Below are 14363 nucleotides of genomic sequence, written 5' to 3'. Positions count from 1 at the left end.
TGTACCTTGAACAGAGAACCGCGAGAGAGAAGTTCATGCAAATGTTGTTGAGCGTGGGTGGTGGTATTTGTTCTGTTTACGTGCCTGTCCAGACGTTGTTCTTGCTAAATACTCTCTTACCAAGTACGAGTGGATGGTATTACCTCTATATAACTTATTATTATCTGTACCTCATGAATGTGGTCCCAAACGCCTGAATCCGATCCTCTACGGCGCTATGAACGAACAGTACGCCAGAGCATTCAAAAAGATACTGTGTTGCAGATGGAAAAGCCGCAAAGACGGGTTTGTTCGACGTTGGGTTCTTACTCTAGAGCTCCGACAACGACCAAGAACACCAGAAATGACGTTGCTGGGTCGAACACGAGAGAAACAGAAATGACCTTGATGTAAAGCGGAATTAATATATTCGAGTTACTTGTTCAGTGACACAGAAATCATTCTATGTTGCAGATAGAGAAAATAACGCAAACTAACCAGGAGCGACATTTGTCACGTGAACTGACTATTTACCTCTTTGAACTTTCATAAGGCGTGGCTTCTGCGTAACCAAAGTACCAAATGAACCACACAAAATCATCCGTCTTTAATGACTCATTATTAACACCGTGCAATTCAAAGCAAGAGAAGGTTAGAAAGTTGAATGAATACGAAGCGAATGGTACGGTAATGGTTGACAGTGATGCACGGCACCGCACAGTGATGCATGTTGATTGATAGTCATGGACTATGATGTGAATTAAGGACAGGTATGGGTAAACAATGATCCACGAGAATGTGTATGTCATGAAAACGATGAAAGACATCAACTGCCGAACAGCTGCGATGAAATGGCGAACATATAAATAGTTGATGATGGACAACGATGAACGATGATTAACTGCGATGGACAGTGATCCACACTGGTGAACGGTTAAGAACTGATGGACAATAATCAATGTAAAGTAATGAGTGTGTACTATGATATACTAGACAACGTATTCAGAGACCTTTAATATCTTTAGCAGTGAAGAAACTGCTTATATAGTTATAGCATCTAGCACAGAACACCCCTAAACGACTGTTATTACTGTAGACTACATTACCGCAGTTGATTCGAAAAAAAAAAAAAAAAAAAACTAAAGTAGAATTCGTGTGACTGAGAGACGGTACAGACATTGGTTTGCACGTTTAACGTTAGGATCACTCAGCCAATGAAAATGCTTTGACTCGGCACGGTCACAATCAGGACACGGCACGGGTAGAACGCGCGCGGCACTGCACGTCCGCGGTGCGGTACGTTTTCCCAGTCATACATATATATGAAATACATCTATTTCTCCCATCTCTCTCAGTCTTTGGTAGGAACAACTAGCTCTATTATCTCACGGCGTGTATTGTGATCTCCTTTGGCCAAAGTTCTTGCATAAGCTAAGCTTTGCATAAACCACGGGCGACAATCGAGGTATTGACTAACCTGCTACGAGCGCTTTAAAGTTCAATTGCATCATATATTATATTAAATACTAACTATTCTGTAGCAATTTGTAGAGTAATTTCTATGAATGGAAATTACGATAGATATTTAGTAGAGTAAGTAATAAAGTAGATTATATTAGTTGTCAAACCATATCACTGGCAGCCTTTCTTTATTGTGTACCACTCTCTCTCAGTGTCTTTTATGCGCATGCAGATTTGGTTACCCAAACCCTCATCAGTCATAACGAGCGAGAAGAGTTTGGGTATCCAGTCACTGTCAGACCTTAATTACTTAAGAAACTAAAGGCGTCATAGACCCCTCGACTTATATCCCAACATGGGGTCAAAGCAATTAAAAATATTAACATAAACAGAAGATTTGAATCTCCAAGAGAAGTGATTCTTTGGACGTCTCGCCCATTGTTCCCCCCACCCCACTACCGGTGAAAAAGCGAGCACTGAATGTCTTCTAATAAGGTGATGCGTCATCTTTCCGCGAGACTACTTTTGTAAGCTACTTTCGTCTCATTACCAGTCATAGTTTCGCAGTGAGGGAAATAAATGCCAGGAATACACTCATCTGGTGTATGAATTTTGAAAAACTATATGAAAAGAATATCATATAGTCGGAATGCATTGAAGATGTTAGCCTGCAATATTGACCACTTCGATCTTTCTGTTTTAAACTCTATTATACGACTTCGTAAAGCCGTAAAGTCCATACGACGCCTCAACTTCGACCAGTCAAAGTAATGGTATTATATTATAATTGATGTTTTGAAATTCATTAAGGTTGTCGTAGTGAAACTTAATATTGGGTTTCCTTTAGACTCAATGCTAGCAATGAATTCTGGGTCATAACATGGAACGCCTGCTGGAAAAGCAGGAACAAAAACATCGATGTTGTTCAACGTTATGTAACTACAATTCCCTTCTTATCAGATCTCAATAATTTACCCCTCTTCTTGTCCCGATTTCTGCAAGAAGGACCTCACATTCATGATGTGTGCTTGTCGAGTAATTTCGAGAGCAAAAGCGCTTACATTACAGGGATATCGCCATGCTTGTCATATAATGCTTCATACATCTTTCCCTGATCATGTAAAGTTGTTTGGGTACTATCCGATTAAAAACTCTGTTTTGGTGAGTATTAACTCTTTTATCTCTTTCTACTTAACCTTGAAATTTAATTCATTGTATATTTTTGATTTCTTATGTTGCAATTCTTACGACAACGAAAACAAAAATCGAATTTTGTGTTGAAGAGTACACGTACATGTACAGCCTTTTGATTGGTTAGGGATTATGAATAATCGACATAGGAATAACATTTGAACACGAAAGCCGTCAAAAACTTGCAATGGAAAATAAAACTATCTATCCTTCAGTACAGGGCATCTAGAATTTTGGTCGTTCAATAGATAAGAATAAATTTTTAAACGTAGATTATTTTAGCAAATTGATTTGTGTATTTGTGTATTTTCTGCCAGGAAATTAAATATCCATGCTTCCCTGAAGGTAGAAACTTAGAACCCTATTCCCTCCAGAGATATATACATTCTTTGTTTATTCCAGTATAAAGTAAAGTCATAAAGAATCATCATCATGTCTATAGGGCTGAAATCAAGGCCTTTTATCTCTCTCTTACCTTTGTTAGTAGTGCAATCTCTTCCAAAGTCTTGCCCATCTCCTGCAATGCAACTCCTTGTGTATTGTTCTTTTCCATGTTTCTCTTGGCCATCCCCTCCATACATTCCCTGTCCCAATGTCAAAGCAAGATTGTTTTTTTATCCTTTTGTGGCCGGGTAGCCTGTATATCTGGGTCTGGCAAGGGGACTCGGGTGGCCACAAGGGCTGTCTGGTGTGAGAGAGATGTGAAGAGCCGCCATGTTGTAATATTGTTGATAAGTGTTTATGTAATAAAAGTACATTTGTGTAAATACCTGGGCCACACTTTAATTCATGTGATGAGTGTGTAGTCTTGGATCCAGTAGAACATCATTAGGGATCTGCTCCATTGTCCTGTATATAATTGATATCCTGATCGTCAGTTTCCATAGGTATAACAGTATAGTGTGGTAGGGTTGCTGACCCCACGCACAAGTTTGCCAGAGCCCTGTTTGCCGGCTTTACCCGTTACCACCTCTCACGGACGAGGACGTAGGGTTGGACTTTGAGAGGCATAACGAATAGCAAGAAATATTAATAAGTGAAAGTACAGGTATTGGTTACAGTACCTATAGTAACTAGACCTCATTAAGCTAGACTTTTCCTCAAAGCCAGTAAAGTTATATACCCTACCTTATAACTCCTCACTCCTATTGAAATCACCATTTATGTGAATATTCTCTAAGAAGGGGCAAAAGAGTTATTATTTGTTACTATACGGCTGTGTGTTTTTTGTTTTCAAGATGCAACTTCGTTTTGATGGCACGATTGGTTTTCCCGGTGGATTTGTTGATAGTGACGAAAGCCTTGAAACTGCAGTAAACAGAGAAGTGACAGAAGAGTTGGGAAAGACAACAGAGCCTCTTCTAATCACTCAGGAGAATTACGTTGTTACCCATTTATATGAAGAATTTGTTGCTGAATTAGACATGACCAAACGTCTTTGCTTACATTTCTTTGCCAAGAAAATAACTCCTAAACAGTTTCTGGAGCTTGAAACCAGAAAAGAAGATATGTCTAATATTGATTTTGAGGTAAATAGAAGATCTGCTCAGTACGTTTTCGGAACCTTGTAGGAAAAGTAATGACATAGAATATTTTTTCTTCTCCTCAATACCTGCACCCCTTTTCCTCCCCTCAACAACCCCCCCACCATACACACACACACACTTCCCCACTTAGTACTGAAATTTTAGGGCTGTAATTTATGGTTGTCAATGAGAAAGAATTCTATTAAAAAATTGTGATTCAGATGATGGACATTCCCCACTAGACAAGAAATGATGTGAAACCAGTCCCTAAAATACAATTGTGTTGTTGTTAGTGCGTGGGGGATTATAAAAATCACCATAGAGTGTGTATAGATATGAAGATGTGAAACCAATAGTGAGAGTAGTGACCAACTTTCATGTTGCTTATTTCAGGTTCTCGGTACGATAAGATGTCCACTTTACACTCTAAGGGACAAGCAAGGAGGTCTGCCTTCATTCTTGAAAAACAACTTTGTTGGTTGTGCCAGACAACAACTTTTAATAGGAATTGCAAGAGAAGAACTATTAAGCATCGAGGAAACTCAAGAAGTGGCAAAATGCTGTGGGATAGAAGTTGATTTATTTTTCCCAAAAATATGAACTATTTTTGAAATAACTGATGGGTGTAAATAATTTTAGGATAAATTATTCAGTAATTTTTTTGAAACAAATGTCAGTTCATGGATGCATTATTCTTTGTTTGAGTGCCATCTATATTCATATGTCTTCTCATGCACATCCGTTAAACAAAGGAATGATACTCTAGGGAATACCACACGTGGTCTGAAAAGGGAAAAACATAGCAACCAAAGATGAATAACGTTGTCATGAGCTATTAACCGTTACTAGATGTGAAACTAAGACTATTCGAGAGAGAAAAATGAGGTTCTTACAGAAAACCTCAAAGCATAAGCTAGAGAGAGCTCTTATGTTATGACGATTTTGGGATTCAAATCGAGCCGAGCAACAGGTACCGTAGCTTTGGTAAAGGCGCCAAGAGTTCCGTTATCATCCCAAACCTTCTTTAAATATGTCTTCATTCCACAAAAGTTCTGTATGTGAACTGACATTTGAGACACTGCGATTCAACATATCACGAGTCCTGTCGCACATGCCTATTTAAACAAACAGATAAAACCTTTGAAAGCACAAAAGGCGTTTTTATCTGTTAAAGAATCTTTGTCAGTACTGACAAACCAGAACGTGGTATGAGTCAACCCCTCAAACAAGGCATCTTTGAAAAACAATCTATAAAATCTTACCCACCAGATAAAAAGATGTCCTACGACGCCTATTAAACGAATTATCCTTCTTACTTCCTTCGTGAAAAAAATCAAACGGTCAATTTGTGCGGTCTGGTCGTTACAGGAGATAAGTTTCTTGTTTACGACAAAAAACTACTTTGTTCTTGTTTCCCGTTAGTAATGGGTCTTGGTAAAGTGCGAGTCCGATAGTTGCTAGTTGCAAGTTGCGAGTTGCGAGTTGCGAGTTGCGAGTTGTTCAAAAAATTATACTTTAACGATAACTTCACACTTGTAAAATTATCAAAATCATGGTTATCAAAACCCAAGCAACAAAAGTTTCATTTATTATCACTCAGTACATTGAGGCGTTCCGTTTCTTGTTACATATGCAAACAGCACTCTCACAGCAAAAAAAAAAAAAAAAAAAAAAAAAAAAAAACAGCAATAAATTAGCAGATATGTTTAAAAATGTAGGGGTTCGTGACGGTACGTTCTAACATTTTACCGACGACGTACTTTCACAATTTTTAATGATGACAAGAAGATATCTTGTACATAATTATCGTAAAGTCTTGAAAAAAGATGATGGTGCCAGTACGAGAAAATGCGACGTTGGCTCTGAGTTTGTCGACTTGGCAGATCTTCATTGACCTCCACTACTGATCGGCAGAAAAACCAGAGAAACTTTTTTAAGACAATAAAGCTTTTTTTTCCAATTTCGTGCAAATGTACATTCTTAGACTAGCTTTTATCAGACGTCTTATCTTGAGTTCCTTAAAATGGGACGGCTCTATCAGTCTGTGTCGAGTTGTCGTGTTTACATAGCTTCAAACAACAATAGTCTTCTTCCTCTTCTGTGCACGAATCGAAGATTTCAGGTTGTAATAACGATGGGTTCACACTGGCTCCAAAGTTGGCACTTCAACCAAAAAAAAAAAAAAAAAATCGCGCAACCTCTTCTGCTGGAAGAAAAATATCTAACTGTACGCAAAAAAAAATAACGTGCAAGGGTTGAGCCAAAAAAATTAATATCATGCAACCAAAATTCCTGCAAACAAAATTCCTGCAACCCCCCCATAAATTCTCTTTGGATCGTTATTCCTAAGTATATTACTTATGTTGTGACTGTCAATTTTTGCAACACGAGAGCCACCCGATGTCAGGTTGTTTGGCGTTTGCTGTTTACATAAGGGATTATATATTTTATATATAGCGCAATGATTTTCGTCTTCTTCAAGCCTATACCTCGTTCTCCATTGTAAAAGAAAATCCTCAAGAAAATCCTCGTCCACTGATCTGAAAAACGTACATGACTTCAGAAAATACAGTCAGCATAGTTAACAATAATTACTAACCGGAGGCGAAGTGAATATCGATGAATTATAACCGAAACAAAGTCGAGAAGAATAACTGTTATAACTGTTTAAGTGATTGGTTTTATACCATTACTTATTACACTATAAATTAGCACTTATTAGATTTTTCGAATCTGAACTTATTTTTTGTCTTTGTTTTTTCGCTTGGGCAGCTTTGTATTTTTATTTGTTTAGTGCACCGCTCTTGCTGTTCGATCTCAATCTTGCTAACAAATTTAAACTAACCTTATTTTTCCATTTACTTGTTTATTTTGCCAATTTTTAATTTTAATTTTTGTCGTTTATGTATTATTTCTGTAATAGACAACGAAACCCCTCTTTATTGGATTATTTGTTTTTAGTTCCTGTTTAATGTTTGTGTTTGATTTGTAATCTGATTCTTTAGCGTCCCCACGCGCATATAAAAGTAATTTAGCATCGTTCTATAATAGTTAGTTTTTCCTAGTTTTCCTAGTGTTTTGAGTGTATTATTGCGTGCGTTAAATTCAAAAGAAGCGTAGCCCTTGGCAAACGGGACCGATATGTAAGTACAATTTTATTAGTTTTCTTAATTAGCAAAGTTTCATAACCCATTTAGTATATATACAAATATTGATCTGTTTTAATAGAAATCGAATCTAGAGTACCTTTTAGCCCTTCACAGTGGTAGCTTTAATTTGATTCAAGATTATATAGTGATTTTAAGTGCTTCATGAAATGTATTCAAATATTTAGTAAGTTTCGCTCTCGTATTGTATTTGCAGTTTACGATCATTCTACATTAAATCACGAAAGAGATTAGAACCTTGCTCTCCGTGGTACTATTGTATTGATCAGTAAAGTATCCCCGAAAGCTCTTCAGTCCCTACCACATGATCTGGTCCCGAAATTCGAGACATGTCATCCTGGTAGTTACAGTAAAATATCGACCTCTAAACTTCTGCTAAGGGTTGCCTTTGATAACCAAATCAAACGCCATTATTCTGGATTTCGCCATTTGATCAAAGCATGAGCGTAACAAGCGAACCTCCATTCCTCGGTATCCAATCGGTTGACGCCAACGCGTCCTTTGAGACACATGAGCCGGCAAAAAGTGTCATTACTGGTCCGGCCCCTGGCCGTAGAACCTCTTCCAGAAGAAAGAAATTAACTGAAAGGGGAAAGAAATTCCAGCTAGAGTTGTTAGTGAAAAAAAGGAACTCCGTTTATTCGAAGCTCAAAGAACAGATTGTTAAAATAAATAACATGCGTTCGTCACCGGAAGTAGACAAAGAAGCTTTGGAAACCGCTCGTGATTATTTAGACGATCTCAAAGATAAATTCCATGACGCACACTTAGAACACGACGAATTGTTAGAAACGGATGAGGAAAAAGAAGCTTCTTATCGCTGGTTTGATTTACGAGACCGAGAATACACGGAATGCAGGATCAGACTCTGTGAGCGTATTCAAGCTATCGAGAGAGAATCGTACAAATCACAATAAAATATAGTTTCAGATCAAGCGTTAAATCGGCTAAATCAAAGGCATCCAAAGCCAGCTCTTCCTCTAAATCCTCTAAATCTAGTCTATCTAAGGCACTTGTAAACGCATCCGCGAAGGCGGCGAAATTGCAGGTTGAAATGGAGTTTCTAGAGCAGGAAAGAGAATTAAGACGGCTGGAAATAGAGAAAGCAATTGCCATAGCAACCGCAGAGGAGAAAGCAATAAAGAGGATTATAGAAGAAGAAAATAAGTCATCCTTCAAAGATGAGGTTATAAGTGTCAAAGATAAAACAGTCTTAGATGAAAACGACCATAAGTCCGAGAAACGCTTTCCGGTTAAGGTCAAGATTGAAAAGAGTTCTTCCCTTAATGGCTATGCGCCGTTCAAAGTACCAAAACCTACCGAATCCTCTCAGTCAATGAGTCATGATCTAAGTTCTGCCCTGCGAGAAATAGTTCAATTACAAGCTAAACAAACAGAACTAAGTTCCTTGATTGTTAACCAGCAGAGGATAAATCATTTACCGGTCAAAGAACCACCCATCTTCTCCGGTGATGCTTTTGAATACCCTGCCTTCGTGACCGCCTTTGACTCTATCATCGCTGCCAACGTGCCTTCTGACAGAGATCGCCTATATTTCCTCGAAAAGTACACTCGTGGTAGAGCAAACGATGTTGTGAGAGGTTTTCTAGCCATGCCTTCTGACAGCGCATATGCAGAAGCCCGCAAGATACTAAATCATCGCTTTGGAAACCCAGTCTATGTAGCAGAAGCATACAAATCCACTCTCCGTGACTGGCCGCAGATAGAAGACGGAAACAGCAGTAAACTACAAGAGTTTTCAGCCTTCCTTGTCCGATGTGAAGACGCAATGAAATGCATGCCAAGTTCCGCCGATATAGACAACACACAAACGCTTCTTCATGTTTGCGCCAAACTGCCGTCCTATGCTGGTGTGAAATGGTGCCGTCACGCGCATGAGCTTCAAGCAAGAACGAAAACAACGGTGAAATTTAACGACCTCGTCAAGTTCGTGAGAGAGGAGGCCGAGTTAGCAAACGATCCTGTTTTCTCCCCTGATGCGCTCAAAGGAGAGAAGAAGAAAGCCGCAACCAGTGCCAGGGTAAGGACGAGCAAACCTGGAAGTACAAACTTTAAGCCCAAGGCAAGCCAATCACTCGTCACTTCAACAACCCTCGGCAATAGTACAACCAATCCTTCTCATCAGCGCACCAATATCTCGTCCTGTTCTTTGTGCAGTGGTCACCATGCTCTCTCAAAGTGCAGTAAGTTCTTGAATCACTCAGCAGAGGAGCGCAGCGAGATTATTCGCAATAAGAGACTCTGTTTTAGATGCCTTAGAGAAGGACACATATCGGCGCGGTGTCCCTCGAAATCAAGCTGTGAAGAATGCGGCAAATGGCATAATACGCTGTTACACGGGGTAAAGCCAAGGCCCAAGCCAAACCACCAACAGTCTACTCAGTCCAATACAGAGTCACCACCATCCACAGTAGAAAAGAACCTGAATGCTGTAAACCAGCCAATGAAGACTCCAGCCATTGATTCCAACTCCCACGCCAGCAGTGCAACGCCCAACCAAGATAACGACAGCAAGATCATCACTAATTCGAAAATAGTTCCAGTGATATTGTTCCACAAAGATAATCCGGAGAAGGAAGTGAAGGTCTACGCGCTACTCGACGATGCAAGTGACACCACTTTCCTATCCGCAAAATCGCAGCAACACCTTGGCATCAAGGGTGTGGAAATGAGCTTAAACCTCCACACCATGCTTGAAAATCAGAAGATTCCTGTAGAGAGGATAGATGGCCTAGTGGTGCAACGTCTCGATAAACGGGCTGAAGTCGAACTCCCGAAGGCCTACACAAGAGATAAAATTCCATCTAGGCCAGATCAAGTCCCAAGGCCAGAAGTAGCAGCCAAGTGGCCTCATTTACAAAAAATCCAAGATAAGATACCGGAATATGAAGAGAGCCTTGAAGTCGGACTTCTGATCGGCTGCAACTGTCCTAGGGCGATCAAGCCAAAGGAAGTAATACTGGGCAAGAGTGAAGAACCATACGCAATCAGGACATTGCTTGGATGGTGTATAGTTGGCCCCGTAGGCGAGTCAAAGAGAGAAGCCCTAATAGATTCCAACAGTCATCGCATCTTGTCGCGTGAAGTGATTCCGGATACCAAAGACAGTCTTAGTTTCGTTATAACTAATCCTTCTAAAGAAGTTATGTCACCGGCTGTAATCAACCGCATGTTTGAAATGGACTTTGCTGAGTGCAACAAGTCATCACTGCGGGGTATGTCTCAAGAAGACAGGCGGTTCATAGAGATAGCTGAGAAGGGAATTCACCAGTGTGACGATGGTCACTATGAACTTCCATTGCCTTTAAAGAATTACGATGTCAAGCTCCCTAACAATAAAGCAATTGCGCTCCGTCGTCTGAATTATTTGAAAGGAAGATTCCAGTCCTCAACCAACCAGAAATACCGACAAGACTACGTGGCCTTCATGAATAAAGTCATCGAAAACGGGTATGCAGAGAAGGTACCGCAAGAACAAACCAAGCAGGAATCAAGGAGTAATGTCTGGTACATTCCTCATCATGGGGTATACCATCCAAAGAAGCCCGAAAAAATTCGGGTAGTCTTCGACTGCGCTGCTAATTACAAGAATGAGTCCCTGAACAAGCACCTGCTCCAAGGCCCGGACTTAACGAACAACCTGACAGGAGTGCTATGCAGGTTTAGACAGGAACCAATAGCCTTCACGTGCGACATAGAGGGTATGTTCCACCAGGTTCGAGTCAATGCAGAGCACAGGGATCTTTTGCGTTTTCTTTGGTGGGATGGCGGAGATATTACTAAAGAGCCTCAGGAGTATAGAATGACCGTGCATCTGTTCGGAGCCACTTCGTCTCCAGGCTGCGCGAACTTTGCTTTGAAATCCACTGCTAACAGTTTTGAGAATGTGTTTGGTACTGCTGCTGCAAATTTTCTACGCCACGATTTTTATGTTGATGACGGCCTCAAGTCTGTTCCTTCCGTCAAAGAAGCGGTCGAGTTAGTTGACAACGTGAAGCAGATGTGTAGTCAAGGGGGATTCAGACTGCATAAATTCGTATCCAACAGCAAGGAAGTAATCAGGAGTGTTCCAGAATCAGACAGAGCTGACGGTGTCCAAAGCTTAGACCTAGATCTCGACTCTTTGCCCCTAGAGCGCACGCTTGGTGTCCACTGGTGCATAGAGTCAGACTGTTTCCAGTTCAGCATCATGCTACAAGATAAGCCTTGTACAAGAAGAGGAATACTTTCTACTGTGAGCTCTACCCTCGATCCTATTGGCTTTGTCGCTCCACTCTTGTTAGATGGGAAATCGATTCTTCAGGAGTTATGTCGTCTTCAGTTAGGCTGGGACGACCCGATACCGGACGATGTTAAGATGAGATGGGACAAATGGAGAGGAGAGCTAGCAAGCCTTCAACGTATCTCAATTCCAAGGTGCTACAAGCCCAAGGACTTTGGTGAAGTCGTGACCGCAGAACTTCATCATTTCTCAGACGCAAGTATCAAGGGATACGGTCAGTGCAGCTACCTGCGATTGACGGATGAGCACCAAAGAATCCATTGCTCTTTCGTTATGGGAAAATCACGAGTAGCGCCAATAAAACAAGTAACCATTCCTAGATTGGAGCTTACAGCCGCTGTGTGTTCCGTGAGAGTCAGTCAACAAATTCACCAAGAATTGGAGTACAAAATCGATCAAGAGTACTTCTGGACGGATAGTAAGGTAATACTTGGATACATCGCGAATGAAAGCAGGCGTTTCCACGTGTTTGTCGCTAATAGAGCGCAAGAAATTCAAGAAAGCACCCAAATCGAGCAATGGAGATATATCGAATCCCAAGAGAATCCTGCTGACGAAGCCTCTAGAGGAATGACCGCGCAAGACCTGTCAAACTCTAGATGGATCAAGGGACCAGCATTTCTATGGAACAAACATGCTCAAAGGCTACTCAACAATCAAGACAGCTATACGCTTAGCAAAGATGATAAAGAGATAAAGAAATCCGTCGCTATGGCAACCACAGCAGCGGTGAATGCAATGGCTTATCCAGGAATTGCAGAAAGGATAGGATACTTCTCGGACTGGTATCGCGCCAAGCTTTCAGTGGCATTGTGCATGCGCTACGTCAAGTGCCTGAAAGAGAGAGTCAACAAGATGAAATCTGAAAGAACTGCAGAAGATCTAAGAATAAGCGACCTCGAAGTAGCAGAACAGGTCATTATTCGTGAAGTTCAGAAGAAAGCATTCAAAGAAGAGCTAAGCACACTAGAGAAGGCCAATCGTCAAGACAGCAGCATCAGTCAAGGACCTGTCGCTACAAAGGAGCATAGTTCACTGTGTAAGCTCGACCCATTTGTAGATGAAACCGGCATCCTGCGGGTTGGCGGACGCCTCAGACATGCTGACCTACCAGACAAGATCAAGTTTCCAGTTATTTTACCACGTAAAAGTCATGTTACAGCGCTACTTATCAAGCATTTTCATGAACGTACAAGTCATCAAGGAAAGGGAATGACCCTCAATGAAATACGTTCAAATGGATTCTGGGTAATAGGTGGATCCTCAGCGGTCGGTAATGCAATCCTGTCCTGCGTTAAGTGTCGGAAAATGCGCGGAACTGTACAAGGACAAAGAATGTCAGATTTACCCAAGGATCGCGTGGAAAGTGCTCCCCCATTCACTTACTGTGCTGTAGACTACTTTGGCCCCTTTATGATTAAGGAAAGACGCAAAGAACTGAAGCGCTACGGAGTGCTTTTCACATGTATGGCTTCGAGAGCCATACACTTGGAGACAGCAAATTCCTTAGAAACGGATTCTTTCATCAACGCTCTGAGGCGGTTCATCAGTCGGCGAGGACCAATACGGCAGCTTAGAAGTGATCAAGGAACGAACTTTGTGGGTGCTCGCAGAGAACTGTTGGAAGCCCTAGAAGAGATGGACCATAAGAAAATAAAAGCAGAGCTACAGAAGAATCAATGCGATTGGTTCTCTTTCAAAATGAATGTACCAGCTGCGAGCCACATGGGAGGAGTGTGGGAGCGCCAAATACGATCTGTGCGCAGTGCACTCTCTTCCCTGTTGCAGAACAGTGGCACTCGACTGAACGACGAATCTCTTCGAACGCTGATGTGCGAAGCTGAAGCAATCGTCAACAGCCGCCCCCTCACGGTCAACCAGTTGTCAGATCCTAACTCCCCTGACTCCCTGACACCAAACCACCTGCTGACGCTGAAGTCAAAGGTTGTGCTATCTCCCCCTGGTGTTTTCCAGAGTGCCGACGCGTATTGCAGAAGGCGTTGGAGAAGAGTGCAGCATTTGGCGAACCAATTCTGGACGCGCTGGAAGAAGGAGTTTTTACTCAGCCTCCAGGAGCGCCAGAAATGGATCTGCCCTCGTCGAAATCTTCGAGTTGACGACGTAGTTATTGTCAAGGAAGAACATCAGCATCGTAACAAGTGGCAGCTAGCTCGAGTATCAGCTGTAATGCCCAGCCCAGATGGGCAGATACGGAAGGTCCAAGTAGCCCTTGCGGATGGTTGCTTAGACGACAATGGTAGACGCACTGTCACACCAAGGTACCTGGAGAGACCGGTGCAGAAGTTGGTGCTGCTGATGCCTGCAGCTGATGATAACTGAGAAACCGGGGTAATTCCCGGCCGAGGAGCCTGACAAGTTGCAGTTATCAAGAACTTTGATTGAACATTGATTGAACTTTGATTGAACTTTGCATTAAATTAATGTGAAATATTAATATTTCAGGGGAGCCATGTAATAGACAACGAAACCCCTTTTTATTGGATTATTTGTTTTTAGTTCCTGTTTAATGTTTGTGTTTGATTTGTAATCTGATTCTTTAGCGTCCCCACGCGCATATAAAAGTAATTTAGCATCGTTCTATAATAGTTAGTTTTTCCTAGTTTTCCTAGTGTTTTGAGTGTATTATTGCGTGCGTTAAATTCAAAAGAAGCGTAGCCCTTGGCAAACGGGACCGATATGTAAGTACAATTTTATTAGTTTTCTTAATTAGCAAAG

The 14363-nt window shown here is 41.3% G+C and overlaps 2 protein-coding genes across 2 annotated transcripts; both read left to right on the top strand.

Annotated features, from left to right (window-relative positions):
* The first annotated feature begins 2346 nt into the window (after positions 1-2346).
* Positions 2347-5472, top strand: LOC148905928 (U8 snoRNA-decapping enzyme-like). The gene is made up of 3 exons (XM_089039577.1): positions 2347-2601; positions 3870-4160; positions 4551-5472. Exons 1-3 carry the CDS (start codon positions 2458-2460, stop codon positions 4755-4757), a joined length of 642 nt encoding a protein of 213 aa, XP_088895703.1. The 5' UTR covers positions 2347-2457; the 3' UTR covers positions 4758-5472.
* A 2906-nt stretch (positions 5473-8378) lies between these two features.
* LOC148905927 (uncharacterized) lies at positions 8379-13967 on the top strand. The gene has a single exon (XM_089038932.1). It carries the CDS (start codon positions 8379-8381, stop codon positions 13965-13967), a length of 5589 nt encoding a protein of 1862 aa, XP_088895058.1.
* Positions 13968-14363: the final 396 nt, after the last annotated feature.

The sequence above is a fragment of the Actinia tenebrosa genome, unplaced genomic scaffold, assembly GCF_029948245.1.
Source record: "Actinia tenebrosa isolate PJP-AT-01 unplaced genomic scaffold, QUT_ActTen_1.0 PGA_scaffold6__47_contigs__length_16458017, whole genome shotgun sequence".
Classification (NCBI taxonomy): domain Eukaryota; kingdom Metazoa; phylum Cnidaria; class Anthozoa; order Actiniaria; family Actiniidae; genus Actinia; species Actinia tenebrosa.
Note: the sequence above shows the minus strand (reverse complement) of the source record. Positions and strands in the feature narration are given on the sequence as shown.

Bases quoted from the DNA above. Each gene is read 5' to 3' on its own strand.
- LOC148905928 (XM_089039577.1), top strand. From the start codon at position 2,458: ATGATGTGTGCTTGTCGAGTAATTTCGAGAGCAAAAGCGCTTACATTA. The intron at 2,602-3,869 runs GTGAGTATTAAC...TTTGTTTTCAAG, and splicing joins CGATTAAAAACTCTGTTTTG to ATGCAACTTCGTTTTGATGG. The intron at 4,161-4,550 runs GTAAATAGAAGA...TGCTTATTTCAG, and splicing joins TGTCTAATATTGATTTTGAG to GTTCTCGGTACGATAAGATG.
- LOC148905927 (XM_089038932.1), top strand. From the start codon at position 8,379: ATGGAGTTTCTAGAGCAGGAAAGAGAATTAAGACGGCTGGAAATAGAG.